Source organism: Perkinsus marinus (assembly GCF_000006405.1).
Source record: "Perkinsus marinus ATCC 50983 genomic scaffold scf_1104296941224, whole genome shotgun sequence".
Classification (NCBI taxonomy): domain Eukaryota; phylum Perkinsozoa; order Perkinsida; family Perkinsidae; genus Perkinsus; species Perkinsus marinus.
Genome location: NW_003212599.1, coordinates 22,139 through 43,790, shown reverse-complemented (window position 1 = coordinate 43,790; position 21,652 = coordinate 22,139). Strand labels below are relative to the sequence as shown.

At 47.2% G+C, this 21,652-nt stretch overlaps 6 protein-coding genes across 6 annotated transcripts in view; 2 read left to right on the top strand and 4 right to left on the bottom strand.

The window, feature by feature from the left end:
* Nucleotides 1–3,956, bottom strand: part of Pmar_PMAR002153 (acyl-CoA synthetase, putative) — a gene marked incomplete at its 3' end in the record, with an annotated part of 5,467 nt that extends 1,511 nt beyond the window's left edge. Inside the window, exons 1-15 of the mRNA XM_002781863.1 lie at nt 3,789–3,956; nt 3,623–3,729; nt 3,479–3,576; nt 3,181–3,284; nt 2,930–3,032; nt 2,808–2,884; nt 2,660–2,768; nt 2,372–2,494; nt 1,895–2,009; nt 1,763–1,848; nt 1,430–1,561; nt 1,178–1,234; nt 1,064–1,136; nt 884–1,009; nt 16–98 (exon numbers count right to left, since the gene is read on the bottom strand). Of these exons, the coding sequence (XP_002781909.1) occupies nt 16–98; nt 884–1,009; nt 1,064–1,136; nt 1,178–1,234; nt 1,430–1,561; nt 1,763–1,848; nt 1,895–2,009; nt 2,372–2,494; nt 2,660–2,768; nt 2,808–2,884; nt 2,930–3,032; nt 3,181–3,284; nt 3,479–3,576; nt 3,623–3,729; nt 3,789–3,932 (1,537 nt within the window). The 5' untranslated portion in view covers nt 3,933–3,956. The remainder of the gene's footprint in view (nt 1–15; nt 99–883; nt 1,010–1,063; nt 1,137–1,177; nt 1,235–1,429; nt 1,562–1,762; nt 1,849–1,894; nt 2,010–2,371; nt 2,495–2,659; nt 2,769–2,807; nt 2,885–2,929; nt 3,033–3,180; nt 3,285–3,478; nt 3,577–3,622; nt 3,730–3,788) is intronic.
* A 374-nt stretch (nt 3,957–4,330) lies between these two features.
* Pmar_PMAR002152 (gag/pol/env polyprotein, putative) lies at nt 4,331–10,228 on the bottom strand (the record flags this gene model as incomplete). Its single annotated transcript, XM_002781862.1, has 1 exon — nt 4,331–10,228. One exon carries the CDS (start codon nt 10,226–10,228, stop codon nt 4,331–4,333), a length of 5,898 nt encoding a protein of 1,965 aa, XP_002781908.1.
* A 3,082-nt stretch (nt 10,229–13,310) lies between these two features.
* Pmar_PMAR002151 (hypothetical protein) lies at nt 13,311–15,031 on the bottom strand (the record flags this gene model as incomplete). Its single annotated transcript, XM_002781861.1, has 2 exons — nt 13,311–13,364; nt 13,451–15,031. 2 exons carry the CDS (start codon nt 15,029–15,031, stop codon nt 13,311–13,313), a joined length of 1,635 nt encoding a protein of 544 aa, XP_002781907.1.
* A 359-nt stretch (nt 15,032–15,390) lies between these two features.
* Nucleotides 15,391–16,806, top strand: Pmar_PMAR002150 (translation elongation factor EF-1, subunit alpha,, putative; the record flags this gene model as incomplete). The annotated part of the gene is made up of 1 exon (XM_002781860.1): nt 15,391–16,806. One exon carries the CDS (start codon nt 15,391–15,393, stop codon nt 16,804–16,806), a length of 1,416 nt encoding a protein of 471 aa, XP_002781906.1.
* Nucleotides 16,807–17,690: 884 nt separating this feature from the next.
* Nucleotides 17,691–18,445, bottom strand: Pmar_PMAR002149 (60S ribosomal protein L23a, putative). The gene is made up of 2 exons (XM_002781859.1): nt 18,103–18,445; nt 17,691–18,050 (listed from the first exon to the last, which is right to left on the bottom strand). Exons 1-2 carry the CDS (start codon nt 18,243–18,245, stop codon nt 17,756–17,758), a joined length of 438 nt encoding a protein of 145 aa, XP_002781905.1. The 5' UTR covers nt 18,246–18,445; the 3' UTR covers nt 17,691–17,755.
* A 163-nt stretch (nt 18,446–18,608) lies between these two features.
* On the top strand, nt 18,609–21,360 carry Pmar_PMAR002148 (U3 small nucleolar ribonucleoprotein imp4, putative; the record flags this gene model as incomplete). Its single annotated transcript, XM_002781858.1, has 9 exons — nt 18,609–18,678; nt 19,343–19,419; nt 19,468–19,551; nt 19,598–19,710; nt 20,392–20,572; nt 20,627–20,764; nt 20,946–21,072; nt 21,127–21,188; nt 21,334–21,360. 9 exons carry the CDS (start codon nt 18,609–18,611, stop codon nt 21,358–21,360), a joined length of 879 nt encoding a protein of 292 aa, XP_002781904.1.
* Nucleotides 21,361–21,652: the final 292 nt, after the last annotated feature.

Below are 21,652 nucleotides of genomic sequence, written 5' to 3'. Positions count from 1 at the left end.
AGATCTCGGGTTCACCCTTAGCATCAAGACATGACCGAAGCTTGATCTCCATACCAGGAATAGGTGGACCCACTACACCCGTTCTAAGGTCGTCCATCCTGAACAGTAGACGGGTAGAACAGTCGGACGTTCTTTCCTGCTCAGAAGTTGCCACTTGATGCCTCTCAAAAAAGGATTTTATTCGAGAATTTCATCCCTGATCTATTTAAACAATTTCATAGTGTTGGGAAAGCCTATATACAACATTTCTACTCTATTTGAGCTCTAGTTGAGAAATTATGCCGATGATATGAAACGAACCCTTCACATTGCGCGTACTATATATATTCTATCATAAGGAACCCCAATATAAAAATCTATCTACTAGGTTAACATATAATCAACTCCAATATACAAATCTATCTACTAGGTTAACATATAATCAACTCCAATATACAAATCTATCTACTAGGTTAACATATAATCAACTCCAATATACAAATCTATCTACTAGGTTAACATATAATCAACTCCAATATACAAATCTATCTACTAGGTTAACATATAATCAACTCCAATATACAAATCTATCTACTAGGTTAACATATAATCAACTCCAATATACAAATCTATCTACTAGGTTAACATATAATCAACTCCAATATACAAATCTATCTACTAGGTTAACATATAATCAACTCCAATATACAAATCTATCTACTAGGTTAACATATAATCAACTCCAATATACAAATCTATCTACTAGGTTAACATATAATCAACTCCAATATACAAATCTGTCTACTAGGTTAACATATAATCATTAATGTATCGAATTATGGTGATGTCACCAGCACTAAATATAATAATCTAAATCATTCGCAAGTGTCCGAAATAACCTTACAGTTGAATCGTGGCACCTGCATTAGTTTCTGTGAGGCCGTAGCCTTGAATAACTTGGCATCCAAAGGCTGTTCTCACCCATCTCTGGACATCTCCAGAGAGCGGACCTCCACCCGATACGCATATCCTACATACTGTGGTATGACCTCGACGTACAATAGTAGTAGTAGTAGGAACTCACTTTACTCGTCCACCTAGAAGAGCTTGGAACTTGGAGAAAACTAGACGGTCGAATATGGGAGTAAATCTGCCATCTGAAAATGAGCAATTAACGATGATGACAACAACATGCTACTTTCAATGGCCTTAGCCTTTGACTCAAATGCGGCGTTAATGAGGCTCCTCTTCGTATCTACAGAGACCAACAACAATATAAAAAAATAAATTCCGTAAATACAACAGCGACCACGGTTAGAATATACGTGCGTTTTCCTCAGCAGAGCTCAAAAGCTTTCTCATTAATACAGATGTGCCGAAACCAATAATAATTTCCTCAAAGTTTAATACGGCTACCAGACTATATGCATATTTTCCCACATGGACTTACGTCCTTCCGCGGCAATCTTCGCCAAAGCTCCCTTCATAATGACATCGAATATCTTAGGAACCCCGATGAACATATGCGGTCTGAATTCCTCCAGAGCTCCACGCGGTTTACTCAAAGTAGCCGTTAGACTTTCTGAAGGGAAAATATGTATATGATCAGGTACATGTGTTGGTGGCAATATGACAATTTTTGGTGAAAACTTGGGGAAATACTCATTAGTTTCTCTACATTTCTACCCTATTTTGTATTTTTTCAAGAGGGAACTCTTGAGCCCTACTAAGAATATATATGATCGAACACATTTTCCAACATTGTGCATAGGGTCGAGCCTACTAGGATCAGCATATCCGATGCTCGCACCACAGCTAAGGCACCCCAAGTGAACCGCCAGTTCAAAAATATGAGCCAGAGGTAAGTACCTTACAAAGAGGGAATCAACTTCTTTTAGAAAAAATAAGGACTTACGCCAGATGAGTGAAGTTGGACGGTAGACGCTCAAGAACAACTGGCAGTACCGAGCGGATGCAGAATACAGCATGGCGATGTCTTATGACAACACCCTTAGGGTGGCCAGTCGTACCTGGTGAAATTCGGTGGAGTTTCACAACCCGTTTTACGCGAAATAACGCAACACTCGGTGAAAAACGCGATATTCGCGATGATATGCAGTAGTCGTGAAATATGTTTTTCACCAGTGTTTTTCATATCACTAGGGTCGTGAAACTCCGGTGTTGGAGGAATATATTTCCGCTTTTCTCAGCTGAGCTTGAGAGTTTCCTCAATAGTTAGAATTCAAGTTCGCATACGAATTCGAGTACAAATGTACAGAAACCACTGAGAACTTCAAAGCCATTTGTCACCAACACATGTGTTTGATCATATGCATATTTTCCCACATTCGTAAGATTAGCTCTGGAAAATTCATCGCCCCAGAGGACTCACCAGATGTGTACATGATAGTAGCAATGCTGTCCTTGCCGGGCAACACCGGGGGCCACTCTTTGATGACACTTGATCCACGTCGGAGCAAATCTTCGAAACTGATAATCTCAATGCCGTGAGTATCTACTTCAATCAATGGAGTTTCACCCGTTTTACGTGAAGTGGCGTAATATTCAATTAGGAACTCGATGCTCGCGGTGATATGCAGGGGTTTGTAAAATATGTTTTTCACTAATGTTTTCAGTGTATTTTTGAGATGCAGAATTAATAAAGAGAGAAAGAGCACACCTGCCAACTGCAAAGGTTTCATCCTCTCCTTCTTGTCAACTCCCTCATCAGTGTAGATGATATGCCTCAACGTGGGCATCGTCTCTCGAGCTTCGACGACCCCAGCCACCTACGCGTAATGCCAGCAGGCCCTATTCCCGATTCTCACCTTTTTCCTGTTACACAGTAGAGTTGTCCCTTGGCCCTCCATGAAGGCTTGTGACACTGCGTCCGGTCCCAACGTACCTGGCATTTTCAGTCTGGGTAGCGCTGGTGGTATCGTCAATTTACCATATATGGTAGTTACTATCATATTCTGAGACCAAGCTCCAAGGGCCGCAGTGATCCACTGAGCGCAAGTATCCTCGAAAATGACGAGGGAAATGGGCCCGCCCTGCGAGAAAATCATTAACCTCATTAAAGTTTCACCCGTGTTATGAACACTATTGCATATCACCGCGAATATCGCGGGTTTTCCACAGAGTATCATGCCACTTCACGTAGAACAGGTGGAAGTTCTTCGAATCAACGATTAAACTCACCAAAGAATCGACATCGGCAACGAAGTGTGGCTGCGGGTTGTTTCCAATGGCACGCAGACCGGCTCCGAAGGCCAACACACGCTTATTGACTTCACGGTAAGTACCTGAGTTCACGGATGGCCCAAAGTGTGGGGGGGGCGGGGAATATGCACATGTTCAGCTACATGTGTCGAGGGTGACGATATGGAAGTTTTGGGAAATTCAATTGTTGGTTTCTGTATACTTCTACCCGAATCCGTATATAAACTCCTGAGCCCAGCTGAGGAGAGCGAACATGTATTCCTCCAACAAGACTTACGCCATATGGTCTTGCCGAACTCCTTCCCAGGTAAGGGCTGACCCATGTCGACGTAACGAACGAGCTCTCTAGTGCCTTGGCACTTGGAATTGGAATGGCTGAAAATACGTGATGGACGGCCAAAAATACGAAGGAAGAAGTGACCTTTTCACGGCATGAAGGAATACATCGTAGAGAGTCCGCACAGACGGGGCCCAAGGCAGGCCTTCGCCGCGAGCTGAATGGCCAGTACGACACCTTGCTGGGGCTTCCTGGGTGGAAAACGCAATATGACGGGTTGGAACCGACGACCTGCAGGTGGATAGCCCACCGTATTATCCGGGTCAGGATATGGACTGGACTCTGAGTTCATCATCGTTGCTGGGTCCGTCGGGCCGAATGCTGAGCGGATGGGTCCAGCTGCGGGAACAGCCCAGGTGAAGTAGTCAAGACCTTTAACGAGCTCCCCGATCATTGAGCGTTAACCCAGGAAAGCACTGAAATCGACAGCAAGGTGAGGGCCGCTAGAATCCTCCAATTTGAGTATAGGATGTGAACTGACTCCTGCTCTGTGGTATTGACAATCCTGATCCCTCAACGTAATTATCCAGCATTATATTGATTCTCGGCACACAACGTTGTGTGAAATCAGTACCGCGAAAATTAGAGTGTGGGAATGGATAGGAGCCTGCGGCCAGGAATGACCACACCTGATGGAAGCCTCGCCCGATGCCGTTATTGGACTTTCCATTGGACTTGATCAACACAAGAGTACAACTTGAGCCAAGATGGCTACAGACCTGTTCCTGTCTCTGCCTCTGACTATCGACTTGACTACTAGCTAAGTAAAAAAGCGCTCGCCTTGGGGATCGATTACACCATCACTCCCCCTTTTCGAGAGCGACCATAGCGGCTAACAGATTTATCGATAGACGACAGAAATCGGAGCTCTCGACTCTCCCCCTTTCGCTTACCCTGCTGAGAGGATTCCATGCGATGAGGGATGACCGAGCTCCTACGAGAGGCAACAGAGGAGGTAACAGTAGTGGGTGTAGTAGCTTTCTTATCATCATCATTGAAGGTCTTCTCGACCGTTCCAGAATTGGGATTTGAATGAGTATTGTTGGGTTGAGTGTCAATAATAGGAGATTCGTTTTGGTCATCGTCGGCGCCAAACCGATCAGGAGTAGGAACTGCAGGGGTTCGCTCTCCCGTAGAATTGTCAAGACCAGAGATAGTATCAGAACCATCCCCAAATATTTTATATAAATTCCTCCTGTGAATGGTAGGCCATCCAGAGGGGTTGTCAGCAATAGAGGATTGATCGTCGAGCGGCTTAATCTGATAACATTGGTTTCCGATAGACCGAACTACAACAAATACCCTATCATCATGGACGATCTTACCATACTTATTGCGACGTTGTTGTAGCCATACCACTCGATCACCAATAGATAGAGTGCCAGATTTAGCAGCATCTTTATAAAGCTGGGCATAGCGTTCGGCACGACTTTGTATCCAGGCCTCGTTGAAGAGTGCCAAGAGATCTCGACGGTGCGCACCACGAGAGATGGCTTCCTGTACTGCTTGTTCACGATGGAGCGGATCTTCTGGTAGAATGGTGGGATAGATAGTACTATAGTCTTCTTCGAGTTGTCGTTCTCCGGCGAGTAATCTCGATAAAGGTAGGCATGGTCTCCATCCGTAGACCAGTTCATGGGCACTTGGCCGAGAATCAGTGCCCAAACTAGAGTTGATACGGGCTTGAGCAATGCTGACCATCTCCTGTAGATCACGAGTGGGACAACTGTCGAATAGACTTCTGAGGCATTTAGTAAGAGGCTTATGATGAGTTTCCCACCATCCTCCGAGATGTGGTGTTGATGGTAGATTCACTCGATGACGGATGTTGCTCAACAAGCACATAGACCCCCATGCCGAGCTCATAAATTGGGACCCACGGTCGGTCCAGCACTCTTGAGTATCAGCACAGAGTTCCCAGCAGATGATCCTCTCGAACGCACGGATCACAGTTTGCGAGCGACAATTCGCAAGCAGTTCGAAGCGGCAGTATCCAGTTAGCCTATCCGTCACAGTAAGGATGTAAGTTCCTTTCTGTGCTTCATCATCAACCGCCTTTTGGCGTTCTCGAGACCGTAATCGGATTGGACCAAAAAGGTCAGCTCCGACAATTTGAAAAGGCCATTGCGGAATGATAGCAGGACCGGGGAATGCCTTCAAGACATTACTGGCCTTTGGCACGGTACGAATGCAGGACATACATCTTGAGAGAGCAGTCTTGACAATCTCACGGCACTTAGGAGACCAACAGTGTTGAGACACTTCTCTGAAGGTAGCTAAAAATCCTGCATGGCCGAGCTCAGCGTGAACTGCTGTAGCCACTTCGGCCATGATGGACTTTGGCATCACCGTCTGAATATGCTCATCTGCCTGGCCAGTTCTGGAGGAGAGACTTCCCCTCATGGTTCTTCTTTTCAGGATGTCATCATCGTCGATGAAGAGGTTATACAGATAACCGTTGATCGGAGTAGGAGTGGTGGGATCATGGGTAGGTTCCTTCAACTGTGCGATGGCTTGAGCCGTCTCATCATCATCGGCTTGAATCTTTCGGAGCCACCTTTTACGTAGGCCATCAGGAGGTGTAGTAGTATTCAGCTCGACCTTTTCGTTGTTGTCGGACTCCACAAGACTACTCCCAGTGGTTATTGCACCCCGCCAGGCTTGGAATGTCGAGTGCAGGTCAACGAATCGAAGGAAACTTGGGATTGAGATCCTCGTTAATCCGTCGACACCCTCCTCCAAAGTCGTGATCGTTAACAAATTGACATTAGATACCACCGTAGGTCGTTCTCGACCTTCTAAGACTGCTTCTTGGTAACGTCGTTCGGATACTGCTCTTGACAGCTTATCTGCCGTGACGTTGCTGACTCCACTGATATGCTGGACTCGAGCTTTTACTCCGTGCAGTTTCCAATCGAAGACAGTCTCGACTACCACATTCCTCAACCGTAGGAGAGCTTTGCGCTCAAGACTCTTCGTGGCTACCCGGCTCCAAGGGTCTACTTGACCGCTAGCGACCCTACTGTCTGTGCGAATGATGACCACTTGTAGAGATGGGAGTAGGCACCGGATGTCATCGATACGCTTTATGGCGAATGCAATCGCGGTCAACTCCCGCCGATTGCAATGCCATCCGAGATGTTTCTCATTAAAGGCCTTCGCATCAGCGATCACCACCCTCGATTTTATATCACCGAGCTGGTCTCGGTCACCATCGTCAGAGAGCTCGCTCGCGTCGATGGCGAGGAAACCATGGCCTTCTTGTGAGCCGTCTACTTCGACTACAATCTTCGTGGTTTCCTGTAGGAGACAGAGGTTCTGATCTTCTTCAGAACAATCGACCCAGTGCCGCTGCGCACATTTGAGGTGATCGTGGATCAGGTTGCACTGTTCCGTATCGGTACACACAGTGTCCCAACCTGGCCACTTTCCGGAGATGCGCCTCATCGAATCGGCATGGGAGCGACTCATCGCTTCGGCTGCTCCTTGAGTAAAGAGTAGGAACTGACCAGCAGCTCGATATACAGCTCGCTTCGTCATTCCTTCCAAGGGCTTCTCGCAGGTGGGCCTCCTCATTGATAGCCGACCCGTCTCAGAGTCATAAGTCCAATGAGCTCCTAGCCATCGTTGTTCGTGGCTGGCATCCCACCGTGCCCTCTTCGACTGAGGAGCTCGGAAGCCGGTGAGCTCCCATAGGACTTCCATACAGGCCTTAGACTTGTCACTCACCTTCGTGGATCCCTTTTTCATTGGAGATACGACCAGGAAGTCATCCATCACTGGGATCCAGACCGATTGAGAGGTTACATTCGATAACATATGTCGCATGATAGTCAGCAAGGTGAGTTGAGAGTAGTTCAGGGAAAGAGGTCCCGCACTGGTTCCGAAGACCAGACAACATGAACTGTACCACGTGGACCCACAACGGATCCACACCTTCAACAGTCTCCCGTCAGCAGCTGACCTAGGTAGAATCCGAATAGAGTAGAACGCCTTCTCTAGATCATATTGATCTATCTGGTACTGCTTGTGAGCGTCGAGACTACTCCGTAGTTTCAGGATAGCATCACTGATCGACGTCGGACCCACTCCAGTTGGTGCTGCAGCTTTCAGCTTCGGCGAAAGGTCGTTGGCCCTTCTCAGATCGATGCATGGGCGGATTCGAGTCGTCTTCATCGCGCATTGACGCACTGGGAAGCATGTCGCACTTAGGTGCTTCTCCCCATCTGGAGGCCCAGAGGGTTCTTCGACCCACCACCCTCTAGATACATATCCGTCTATTTGGTGATCCCATTCTTCTTTCTCAGATGGTGATAGATCTCCGATAAGCCTCGAACTATCCCATGGTCCTCGTCTCACGTTGTCGTGTAGGTCCACATCGTTGACATCCCACGAGATTTGAAATTGGTAGGCTTGGGTACTGGTATCTTGAGTGATTATATCAGCCTTCGATGCGACTCGGCCTCTGAATCCTCGACTTATGGGGATCCATCCTTTTCGAACCTGCTCATCGAGGCACTTCTTCGCGTCAACTTTGAGCTTATCGATGTCGATGTCACTATCGTTATCAAGAGGTCCATCGAGTTGAGGGAGAGCTTGTTCAACCGTCTTCTCCAACCACTCTCGTGATTCGACCACTCCTTTACTAGACCATCCTAGACCATCTTCTAATACAGCTTCCTCGTCCAACACCACCGGTTCATCAGTTACCTGGTTGATCTGGACGTAGACAGCATTTTGCTGGACAGTATTCTTCTCAGCTGCTAAGGAGCCGTTCTCACCAGGTTGATGGGAAGCTTCACTTACAACGTTCTGGTGGAAGACGTTCTCCAACTTCTGAAGCTCACGTGGATTCACCCCACCGAACCGTAGTTTGGTTTCCATCAAACATAATGCACGACGACCAAGAAGGATTCCTGCCCCCAGTGTACGAGATACAACGAATGGTAAGTAATAGGTCACTTCTTCTCGCTTCTTCTCGACTCCGATGGGCACTATCAGTTCGTGGTCGGACTCTTCGACTCCTCCATTAGCAAATCTCAGACGGATGATTTTGGGAGTCGTCAAGACGACAGCTCGTCCTTCCTTATGTAGCCTAGCAGCGAGGTCTGCTCCGATGAGAGAGCATCCCGCTCCCGTATCTAGGAGAGCTGTCTGATTGTAACGACCATACTTCCCAACGTCACACTTCAACTCAGGCACTGTGTCCACTCCACTTAAGGAGTGTATAGTATTAGATTTGGCGGCGTCCTCACCATTCAAGCCTGTCGCTTCGACGACATTGGCGCCGATCTCGACGTTCACAAATCCTTGTTTTACCTCGCTCGTTGAGGAGGAACTCTTACCACGGTCCTTTGGTTCAGTGGTCTTCCGGTTATCCAGCTGGCCCTTCAGAGGACAATCTCTCTTGAGATGGCCTACTTGTGAGCATAGATAGCACCGTGGTGCACCATTCGACCATCTTGATGGTCGGTTCCCACCGATCGATTGAGTAGCCGCCGTCCCGGCCCCCCCAGTCGATTGTGCTTGTTCACGAGGTAGCCCTTTCCCTCTTAGCGGTACATCTGGATTCACTCGACTCGGCTGAGCTTGTGGTTTATCAACTCGTTCTCTCATGTACTCCGACTCATAATATGAAGCGCTATCTGCTATCTTGTCCAACGGCTTCGAGTATAACCGAGGGCCATAGCACGATCTCAGCTTACTTACCAATCCTGAACTCAACCCTTGTAGAAACTGCTTTCGGAGCTCACCTTCGCTGATTGGTAACGTGTCAGCAATTTCGGATAAGCGATTAAGATAAGTGATGGGGTCTTCACCCTGATGCTTCTTCAGAGTGGTGAACTCACTCAAGGCACGCCCTTCCGACCAGTAGTTGGTGTACTTGGCATCCATCTTCCCAAAGAAGGCATCCAAGGGGTTTTGGTTCTCCACTGGGACCGCCGCTAGGGCTTTCTGAGCGAATGTTCGCTCTGCTCCATCGAAGTTTTTAACAACGAAGAAGCATGCTCTTCTCCCACTCAATCCGTAGCTCTCACAAGCTGTAATGATTCGACGCTTCACACAATCATAGGTGACTTTGATCTTACCGTCGGCGGTCTTCTTGTCCAGGGACCACGGAGCACCATCGACCAAAGGTAGGTTATTCACATCGACCTTGGTCTCGATAGTATCACGTTGCTTCGTCTTCGATGCTCCCCCCTCAACATCCTTCAACTCTGAGCTCTCATCCGACCGCATCTTCCCCACAAGCTCAGCTATCAACTCTGAGTAGCCATCAACAGTATTCAGCTTCAGTAAAGTCTTCACAGTCTGCGCCGAGATACAGAGAGCTAACTCAAGAGCGCCACCATCGTCCGAGTATCCGCTATCTTGCACACTCCAATAGACCTCCCTGAAGACGGTCTGTATCAGATCACCGAACAGCTCATTCGCGTTCAGACGTCTCCACCCTTCTGGCAACTGGTCCTCATAGTAGCTCTGCAGATCCGTCGAGACTTTCCTGATGATGGCTCCGACTCGTGATTTGACCCTTTGGTCCACCGACAAGTCCAAGACTTTGTCTACGGCGGCATAGATCACGTCGATAACCTCGTCCTTCTCCGGGCGTCCTGGCTGCTCATTCAAGAGGTCCCACCGAGATCGCCAACAGATGGAAGCCTCGCCCGATGCCGTTATTGGACTTTCCATTGGACTTGATCAACACAAGAGTACAACTTGAGCCAAGATGGCTACAGACCTGTTCCTGTCTCTGCCTCTGACTATCGACTTGACTACTAGCTAAGTAAAAAAGCGCTCGCCTTGGGGATCGATTACACCACTGAGTCAGGTGTGACCTGACGATGCAACGAAATTTGAGACGTGGACACGTGCTCAACAGTGAACCACTATCTGGCTATCTGGCGGAACTTCAAGTGTTTAGGCGTGCGCGACAGACCTGCACCGGCGTACGTTCAGATTAACAATAGAATGTTGATTCCGGGCTCGATCCCCGGTCCGACCATTATTGCAGAGATTCTCACAATTAACGCCTGACCAGGCGTGAAAGGTCGTTCTCGTTGCTGAGTTTGAGTTTACAAGTTGTTCGGGTGGCGGCCGGCTGAGCTGTTCTACAATGTGAGCGAAGATTCGGATTTTTCGGGTGCAGGTACTGTCTCGCGTCACTGCGTTGCTTGCTCGCATAGAAAGTCTTTCCCAAACTGGTTACAACGCTATATGGAGTGGCAAATCTGATCGAGAAGTAGGATTTAAAATGGGGGGGAAATAATGATTCTGGAGGGGAAAGAAAAAGAGATAATGCGCGCGTCCGCACGGCGCGATGACACTAAGGATTCTGCGATGCTGGTCATAGGCGAGCGCTACTTGCTATGCATGCGTGCTGCTTTCACGTACTACGGTTTTTGTGCTGGCTTTGTACGAGTTCTGTATAACGGTTTGTTTATTGCTGGTTCGTACTGGTTACTGACTTGTACAAGCTTGTATAGGGATCCATATCGAGTTAGGACGATATGGATAAATTATCCAGGATAATAGGGTCTTCAGTGTGTTGCTACGGTTTATGACCATTGGTTGCACTATATTGGGCGGATCATTCGCTATGGTCGCTCGTTCGGTTTTAACAGACACTACCATTGAACTTGCATGTCAAACTGGGGGCGGTGGTGGGCAAGTCGTGTGGTATGACCGACTTTCTCACCTCCCTATTCCGAACCAGCCTTATGGGACCCATAATATTGGTCGAGGCACTATTGCTGATAATCTCAGTTATGTTAATAGTGGGCTGCGAAAGGTTTATCATCAGCTGGAAACTATGTTAGAAGAAAAGTGGGCAGCCTCTAAAAGATGCCCTTTTCTAGGGGCGGCACCCGAGCCAAAGGAGCTACTAAGTATCCTTTCTTTTGAAAGAGGCTATGGCATGGCCATTTCAATGATCATCAAGGACTTTATTCTCAATCGAATATATATTTTGAGAGAGCTTCTCACGGTTGCACCTGGTGAAGTTACGAATCAATCACCGATACGATAATATCACCAACTCTCACGTCTCGATCAAAGCGACGAGCTCTAACATTCCTCTCTGCCAGCTGAGGGAAATTAAAGAGATGCAAATGCTGCCCGAGAAAATGCAACTCACGATTCCGGCGACAGGATAGCGCCGAGCTTAAAATCGTGCAGTTGTTTGTCGAGGTATACGCGGAACTTCCTGACCATAGGGGCGTTGCTGGGCAGATGATATTGGTGAACGGAGGGCGAGCTCTGTGCGGGATACCTCACAAACTTCCACCCGATTGGGAAGGGCCCCGCGAGGGTCTAGGGCGAGCGCGGGTGGTCTATGCCACCGGAAAATATCTTATCTAAGGCGCATATACTCGGAGCGATTTTTTTAATTGACCTATACATTTTCCTCAAACTTTGCACAAAGACTTGTATCATATAGAGTAGTAGTTCTGCAAAGCCTCTTCTCAAACGATGTCCTCTAAGGATATCAACCAATCGTGTCTTGTGGGCACCCGGAAGTCTATGAGAGAAAGAAGAAGAATAAGAGCTGCACAGAGGCGTAGCCAAAAAACAGGAAGTTTATGAGATTCTCATAATGAGAAAAAGAAAAGGAAGAGCTGCAGCGGACAAGGCACAGTAATGTGGTTTCGTCCTTTAACTATAAGACTTATAGTCAAACGACGAAATCACATTATAGTATAAGTTATGTTGAGTTGTTTTTCCGCCCATTTCGGACCGAAATTATCATTAGTTTCTATGAAATAACTTCATTCCCGTGGAGACGGTAGTTTGATAACCTCCGTCAGTATGTCTCCATGGTTGTGTTCCGCGCAGTTGTTGTGACTCAATCTCCCTCGTAGATGTCAATTCTCTTCGCTTGAAAAATATTTCACGGCAGGCGGATAAGGGCACTGAATGTCGTTGTGAAGAGTTCTGTAGCGCGTGTTGAGAGACTAGATAATTGCGGAGGGAAACCCGTAAGTAGGGGGGTTCCCTTATCGACTGCTTGAGAATGCATTCCAATACAGTTGCCTTACTTTGTTCGTGGTGCCACGATGTACATGAGTACGAACGTGAGTACACGTGGTGACCACGCTCGTACCCAAATGAGCCAAGGTGAGGGGGACAGACCGAGTGACACGGCCTGGCGAGAAGATAATCTAATAAGAAGATACTCTACCTAGTATTCCCAAAGGTTATGGTGTTCCACTTTGTCTATACATGTCCTTGCCTGAGACTATGTTGGCGACACGAGGGACATCAATAGAAACTTTTCCAAGTCTCCATAATCAGTAGTGCTTGGCAGCCTCACGGAGCTCAACCACGGGAGTTGACTATAACACAACAGCCGATTTGATCACTCACATATCTACTGTTCATGCATACATCAAGTTGAGATAGCACCAAGCGAGGCTTGCGTCACTCGTTGCCGCGGACTCAACCTAGATGCGTAACTAGCTGGTGATGATTATAAACTGCTCTGATCGACAGCCAATAGAGCAGCAGCAATGATAGTATCAGTACGCAGCATAAACATACATAGTAGTACGTGATGAATTATATGCACAACTTCTTCTCTAAAACCTCTAATCCACACTGGATAATACACACCCTCAGAAAGCGGATCAAAACCTCGCCCGCTACACATCGATCCTAAACAACTCGCTATGGCTACCGTTCAAAACATCACAACTTGACCGCAGCCTTTCAGAAGATCAGTAGCAATCTCTTAGAGACGCCACACAACGTCTGTATACAGCAGTTATGCAATGTGTCAAACGAACAACTGATAACGAGTATAAACTTTCATCTCCTTCTCGCAGAAGCACTGGGAGTGCGTTCAACACGACTCCGCTTACACGAGTGCCTCAGTCCACCACTGCTACTGCGGCGTGGCTCACAGCCATAGCTGACCGGAAACACAGACCCAACAGAAATTGCTGCTGCGGTCCGTCCAGCGAACAACGCCTGCTCATCGACCCACGCCCACTTCGATGAGTCGAACACCAGAGGCTTGTCGTGGACTACTCTCACAGGCTCATTAAGTCGTCTGGCGTGCACCGCTTGTATGCGGAGAGCTCTCGTAATCTCTTGTAGCAATTGTGCCGCAGCATCACGTTCACGTTGAGAGCCACTATCAGAGCTCGGGCGACTGCTGTGCACCAGAGTGAAGTATCGTTGCATCGCTCTGGTAACAGCCTCATCAATAGAAACCGGTCTTGCAGGATCTTGGGACCGACTAGGGGTCGACGGAGGATCGTCGGGCGTAGCAGCAACCTGAGCGAAGATACTGGACCGATCTGCAGCCGCACCGCTATTGATGAGCTCGGCCAAGATATCGGAGGAGTCATTTGATCGCTCCGATCCAGGACTAGACGCCGATTCACTCGAACCATCCGAGACCTCCATGGCACTAGCAGGGATAGGGTTCTCGCCTCCGACCAAAATAACACGGCACCCGACAGTCACCGCACGACAGCCAGCTCTAGTCGATGGCATCTCAGGTATCTTCCTCGTATGAGCGACCGGCATCACCCGACCTGGAATTGATGCGTCAAGGAGAGGCACGATATGGGAACCGTCTAGAGGCACCACCTCAGAAGTGGCAACTTCTTTGAAGTCTCCATCGATCACCACATAACCACCGAACACCCCGATAGCTGATTTGGATTCGTCAAGCCATGCGACGGCGCATGCCGAACGCCCAACCTTCAGTCGAGTCGAAAGTACCGACCAAACGTGAGGAGTCACCGTAGTGTCCAAGACGTAGATGAGGTCCGAGAATTGCAGTGGAGAAGAGCCAACATCACCGCCGACGATGTACAGCAGACCATCCTTCTCGATAACTCGACCACCCGCGAGAGGGCGCGGTAGACATATTTTCAAATCTGGTTGTTGAAGCCACTGCTCGGTCTGAGTATCGAAGACTTCTACTTCGGAAACCAATTGCCTTTGAGAATCGCCGCCAATAGCGTATAAATAACGGTCGCCAACCAGAGCGAGACTGTGACCAAAGCGAGGAATATCCATAGTCGACCTGAGCCTCTTCCAACGGTTCAGCCACGGGTCGTAAATTTCTACGCATCCAAGAGGTTGATCAGGATGGATGCGATAACCGCCCACAACGTAGAGATGGTCACCAACAACCATTGCAGCTGCACCGACTCTTTTGCTGCGCATCGGTGGTACTCTCGACCACTTCCTCGAGTAATCGTCGTAGACCTCCACCGTACTCAAATAGCGATTAGAGTCCATAACACGTGAAGATCGTCCACCACATACGAATATGCAGTTCTTCACCGGCTGGTCATAGTGCATAAATGGGACGATGTTGTCGAGAATGACATCCACTGGGATAGATGCAATCGGGCAAGTCTTCGAATCGTTGTGCTTCGCAGCCTTCGTCAATAGAGCGACAACCTGAGCTCCGTTACGGTCCACCCAACGGTTACGGACCGGAGGAGCGAGTTGTGGAAAAGCGCTTGGCCGACTCATTACGAAAACGTAAGAAGCGTACCTAACTGGTCAACAGTCGGAACACCTGTGGCTACCATTCAGCTCGTGACATTGACAGATCCTTTGCACGCACCCGATGCAAGAAACCCCAAGACGCGCACTACCGTTCTCGCTCGCCCATTACTAGTGAGGTAACGGTTATGCAAGTTGTGCACAGTACCTGGCATCATTGTAACCATTCCTTCAGCAACGTTCTTTGGAGATGTTGGTCTATTCCCTAATGAATTGTTCATTTCGGCTTATTACTCGAGCTGCTGATAAGTATTAACTGTGTGATTTGGTGAACGTCGTAACTGAGCTATTATTTCTTGGTTCAGCTTTACGAGAGTTTTACACCAATGTCCACCGCCAAGGAGGGTAAGGTTCACATGTCGATTGTGATCTGCGGTCACGTCGATTCCGGCAAGTCTACTACTACTGGTCGTCTCCTCTTTGAACTTGGAGGCATTCCTGAGCGTGAACTCGAGAAGCTTAAGCAAGAGGCTGATCGTCTCGGCAAGTCCTCCTTCGCTTTCGCCTTTTACATGGACCGGCAGAAGGAGGAACGTGAGCGTGGTGTTACCATTGCTTGCACTACGAAGGAATTCTTCACCGATACCTGGCATTACACCATCATTGATGCTCCTGGCCATAGAGATTTTATCAAGAACATGATCACTGGTGCTTCTCAGGCGGATGTTGCTCTTTTGATGGTTCCTGCTGATGGTAACTTCGGTACCGCTATTGCTAAGGGTAACCATAAGGCTGGTGAAATCCAAGGGCAAACTCGTCAGCATGCTCGTTTGATCAACTTGCTTGGTGTCAAGCAGTTGATCGTAGGTGTGAACAAGATGGATTCTGATGTCGCTGGCTACAAGGAGTCTCGTTACAATGAGATTCGCGATGAGATGAAGAATGTTCTTGGTCGAGTTGGGTGGAAGAAGGACTTCGTCGAGAAGTGTGTCCCAATCATCCCTATTTCTGGCTGGATGGGCGACAATCTGATCAAGAAGTCCGAGAAGATGGCTTGGTGGAAGGGTGTGGATGTTACTCGTGATCCTACCTCGAAAGAATCGTTCCATATTGATACTCTGCTGGATGGTCTCGAGAAGTTCGCTACGGTTCCTAAGCGTGTGACTGACGCTCCAATGAGAATGCCCGTCTCTGGTATCTATAAGATCAAGGGTGTCGGCGATGTGATCACTGGCCGTGTCGAGCAAGGGATCGTCAAGCCTAACGAGGAGGTCGTGTTCATGCCGACTCACACGCCTTCCACTGCTTGTACCGGCAAGGTGTTCACTGTTGAGATGCATCATACTCGTCAAGAGAAGGCTCTTCCTGGTGATAACGTCGGTTTGAACGTCAAGGGTCTGATCAAGGATAACATGCCTCGTTCCGGTGACGTGATGATCTACAAGAAGGATACTAGTCTGAAGCATGTGCAGTCTTTCACTGCTCAGGTTCAAGTTTTGGATGTGCCTGGCGAGATTAAGGTTGGTTATTCTCCGATTGCCTTTGTTCGTACTGGTCGCTCCGCCTGTCGTTTGGCTGGAATCAAGTGGAAGGTTGGCAAGGAGACTGGTGGCAAGAAGATGGAGGATCCACATGCTCTGAAATCCAACGAGATGGCCGAGGTCGTATTCGAACCTATTCAGCCCCTGGTTGTCGACTCCTTCAAGAACTGTGAGGGTCTGTCTCGTGTTGCCCTTATGGAGGGCAATGGTGTGGTTATGCTCGGCAAGTGTGTCTCCACGGTTGCGAAAGACGTGAAGTAGATAATTATGATGATTATGGTTTATTTTAATGGGTTGGATCATATTGATCCATTTTTTGAGAAACGTGAGAATTGTGATAAGTAGGTTATCGTAAAGCAATTGCGTTTCGTTTAGGAGTTGGATTAATTCATGGGATTTTGTATCGCTCTCGTGTCATTGTAAATATTCAGATCTTGAATTCGAGGATGTCGAAAATATCGTCGTTGGTTGTGAATTGGGCACAATCGGTTTGATTTATCCAGAATAAATCTAGCGTGGACTTGGGTCATTGGTATGAGGAGGTGTGAAGGGGTTAAACGGTGAGAGCAGATATATAGTAGTGTCAAGATCGAACGATGTGAGATAAGGACTTCGTTCTAAAAGTACCCGACGAGGTCACATTCGTCCTATTTGGATGAGAATATGATCGGAGCGCGTGCGAATATACGCATGTAAATTTACAATTTCACATTTTGCGATGTAATCAAATGACTCCTACATTTGGCTGGTAGACACACGAAGCGAACTCGTAAATTCCGGATATTGGATATATGTACAAGATCTTACTCAACGGACAGTATCTACCACATTTCACTCGTCATTAAACGCTCCTCAAGAAGTCTGATGCGAGAGCCAGCACTAAAGTGATCAGGTGACTTGATCGCCAGCGAAAAATACCCACTGATAATTAATGATTAGTACATGGTTATTTCCGTATTACTACTGAGAATACCCAACTAAGCGGAAAATTCGATCTACTTATCAGTCTACGCTGTCCTCGAGTACACAGGCCACCGGGTTAGTATTATTTGGTGATGGCGTATGCCTACCAGATATGTTCATTATCACTTTCCATCGCAATCTCCCCATATAATTCGTGTGACTAATCACGCAACACAACACAATTGCTGCAAGCTGAGTTCGCTGCCACGCCCAATTTCGTTGGAACTAATGATATCCGCGAAGCTGATTAGATGATACCGATCCTGTTACCAACATCAAGGGCATCGAAGTCATCAGCCAACTTGACATAAGCCTTCTTAAGACCATCGTGACGCACCAAGGTGTTCACCTTCTTGCACTTGATGTCGTAAAGAGACTCAACGGCATCGCGAATCTGCTGCTTGGTGGCCTGGATGTCACAGAGGAAGACCAAAGTGTTGAGATCCTCGATGTGCTTCATGGCCCACTCGGAGGTCATGGGGGAACGGATGATGCGGTACTTGTCCATCTTAGTCAATGTGGGAGTAGCCGAACGGGGGTACCTACAGAATAGTGATGAGAGCCAATTCGACGAGGTATGTCGCCAAGAATTACTTGGGAGCCTTGGGAGTCTGACGAGTCTTAGGTCTGAAGAAAGTGGTATTCTTCCTGACCTTGCGGGTCTTGACCTGCACACCCTTGGTGAGGGCGGCACCGGTCTTAGACGCCTTCGATTTAGCGTCAGTAGCAGGAGCCATCAAGTAGTTCTGGTTGGGCAGCAACAAGCTATATACGATAATTACACCAATCTCAATACGATTAGATATACCAAAAACGCTACAATGTAACCACAACGCCCCATTCACACGACAAGCAACGCAACGATCGAGGACCTACTACTAAACGCATCCCAAAGGCACCTCCTGGTTATACAATTCCCCTTTTACGCACGCTGAGGGGCCTCTTATCACAAGCCTCAGGCTCCTCGCAGGGATAATCGATCAAATTCACAGCGACTTTCGATTGTAGCGCACGCCAAGCTGATCGATTTGCGTCTGTTATGACACGAAGCATCGTAGTGATGGATTCGGCAGGGTTTTATTCTGTACTCTTCGCACTGAATGGTGAAGAAGTCCATCAAGAAGGAGCGACGGAAAATACTCGTCCAAACTCAGGAGAAATGCCTCCAACGTAATCACGGGGGTAGTGGTTGGTCATAGTCTTAGACAACAGCGCATATACTACATCCACACAGACTGATATCAAAAACCCAAAGTCAAATCAAGACATCATATGTCACTATATTGACAACAGCATGCGCTAGACATATATTAATACGAACTCGCTTAAACTTGTCTTTGATGCTGGTGGGAGTGACAAAAATAGATACACTTTGTGCTCTCCCATGAACAGACACTCCTCGTAGTAAAATTCACCATGGAGCAACTTGTTCGATGAGCAGCTCTTGCAATTTTCCATCATGGGTTGTCATTATTATCATCGGGAGGATAACAGAGCAAACACAATACACAATTATTCGGGTTCCCTTGTGGGAAAACATGCACACGGTCAACTACGTGAAAATTTTTGGAAATTCTTGTTGGTTTTTGTACACTTCTACCTGAATTTGTATAAATGAAAATATCTACCCGAAATTTCCTCGGGATTCCCGCATTATCATCGACGCATGTGGTTGACCATGTACATATTTTCCCACACTGTTTGAAACCCAGGACGGGAACATGACACTTCTTCAAATTCTACGTTAGATAGCGCAGACAGATCTAAAGAATCTCCCTCGGGGAGCCACAGTCTTTGCAATCGCTACATGGAGGTTTGCATTGATGTGATGCAGGTCATAAGACGGCCAATGCGGAGAAGATTCCAGAAGGGGATGTGCATATACCGAATAAATGGAAGCGACAAGAGCTCGTAGGGAGGGTGTTGCTGGCGAGATGTGGCGGAAATGTGGTATGGTAGGTCGGACGACAATATAGGGAGAAGAAGAAGGTTAAGAGGGAGACTAGAAAGCAAAGACAAGAAGCTAGAGCTAGAGGAGAGGAGGTAGTAATAATACCGCATAAAAGGCAATAGGTTATAGTGCCAATAGGTCGATGTGCCGGTGACTACGACTATCGAAATGATGAGGGAAGCAGATGTTACGATGCTGCCTCCAGAAGGGGATGAGGAGGTTAGGGCGGATGAGAGGATGGATGAGTTCAGGTAGTAGTAGTAGTACTAGTAGTAGTAGTAGTAGTACTAGTAGTAGTAGTAGTAGTAGTAGTAGTAGTAGTAGTACTAGTAGTAGTAGTAGTAGGAGTAGTAGTAGTAGTAGTAGTAGTAGTAATAGTAATAGTAATAGTAATAATAATAGTAATAGTTGATGCTAGTAGCCTCTGTTATACACATAAAACTTACGTGTGATCTTACTCCCTATTTATTCGTGGATCCTTATCGTAGCGATAAAGCAATAATCATCTTCTCGTGAAGATGGAGACGGATAGCTAAGGAGCGTATTTTTCTCCTTGCCGAATTCGGAGATTCAATATTCCACATTAACCATGAAGTGTTTCTGGCTGAAACTTAAACAAGGCTTAGATATAGATTATATCCGATTTTTCAAAAAAAAGAAATTACGAAAAATTTTCATTTTTTTTTTAATTTTTAGAAAAATTACGCCTCTAATTAATTCTTAATTGTTCTTGAAAGTACAACGGAGTTTGTTCGCCCATTCGTGGTATGGAAAACAATAGTGAAAAATATATATCTCGCGACTACTGCATATCACCGCGAACATCGGGTTTTTCACGGAGTTTAACGCCACGTCACGTGAAGCGGATGAAACTCCATTGTGTAGTGCATAGGTTACCGTACTCGATCGTATTATGAATCATAACTCGCCAGGCACACCTTTCCTACCCCACCTCCTACTAGCGAGGTTCTCCCACTAGGGCAAGCAGCAGCTGGGGAAGATACGCCCAGTACAGTTCCTACTACGGTGGAAGCTGGACAGGATGAGGGAGAGGAGGAGGAGGAGCAGAGGGAGCCTGTGGAGCCTAAGATAATGCTAACGACGTCTATGGCAGTAATATGGGGAAATGACGGGCCTGGGAATCGAACCTGGGACCTCTGTATTCAGTATCCCTCTGAGCGATCGTACGGTCTCATCAAAGAGCTGGTCGAAGTGGTGCCGGGCCTGCAGTACTTCCGGAAGAAGCATTTCCCTATCACCAAGATTTGCGACTTTGCTAACAATAGAGGATTCACAGCAGTTGTGGTAGGCAGGGAGGAACATTACGAATACGAAGTTTGCATGGGGGAAAGTATAAACATGAATTTTCCCATGAGAATTGGGTATTTCCGAACCGACCTTGTTTGCACTTATCCGCTTTTTTCGAGCTTTTCTGAACTTACCGATGACTTTTTTGACGCTATGGATAGTTACTGTGTTTGTTGAGGTACTGTCGGAGGACAGAAAGCATGAGCCCTCCTCTCTCCACATCACTAGCTTGCCTGAGGGTCCTACTTCCTACTGGAGGCTTACCAGTTTAGAGTTGGGAGCTGATATGAAGCATGGAGCTACATGTAATAAGGCGCCATGAGCCGATTCTTACAGTGTTGAAGTGCCGCTATATTCAGGTAACCCTGAGGACCGTCCTGAGCTACTGCTGAATGGTTTTGGTACGAGACTTGGTCACAGAGTAGGGAGGCAGATTGGAAGCCTTTTTGGTAAGCAGGAAGTGGATCTGAGGAATTTGCACGGCTCCGGGTTTAGCGATTCTCTCGCTCGCCCTCATATCTCTGTAACAGTTCCGAATATTACAGTTTCATGTCAGCATATAGTAGCTAATCATCATAGCTATGCTCTGTTAAAGTTTCTGCTCAAAACTCTCAAAGAGGAACGCAAAATTTTCGAATTCGCCCGAGAAAAAAATACGCTCTTCATATTATTAAGTTACTAATATGAAGAGCGTATTTTTTACTAATAGCAACAGTCACGAATATGACGGTTTCACTTCAGTGTATGATAGCTCATCGGTACATCTAGGACTTGCTAGAGTTTCAGCCTGAAACACTACTTAGTATGCGCGAAATGCAAAATTTTCGAATTCGCCCGAGAAAAAAATGCGCTCTTTATGCTCAAGACTGTTCGGTGAAAGCCAAT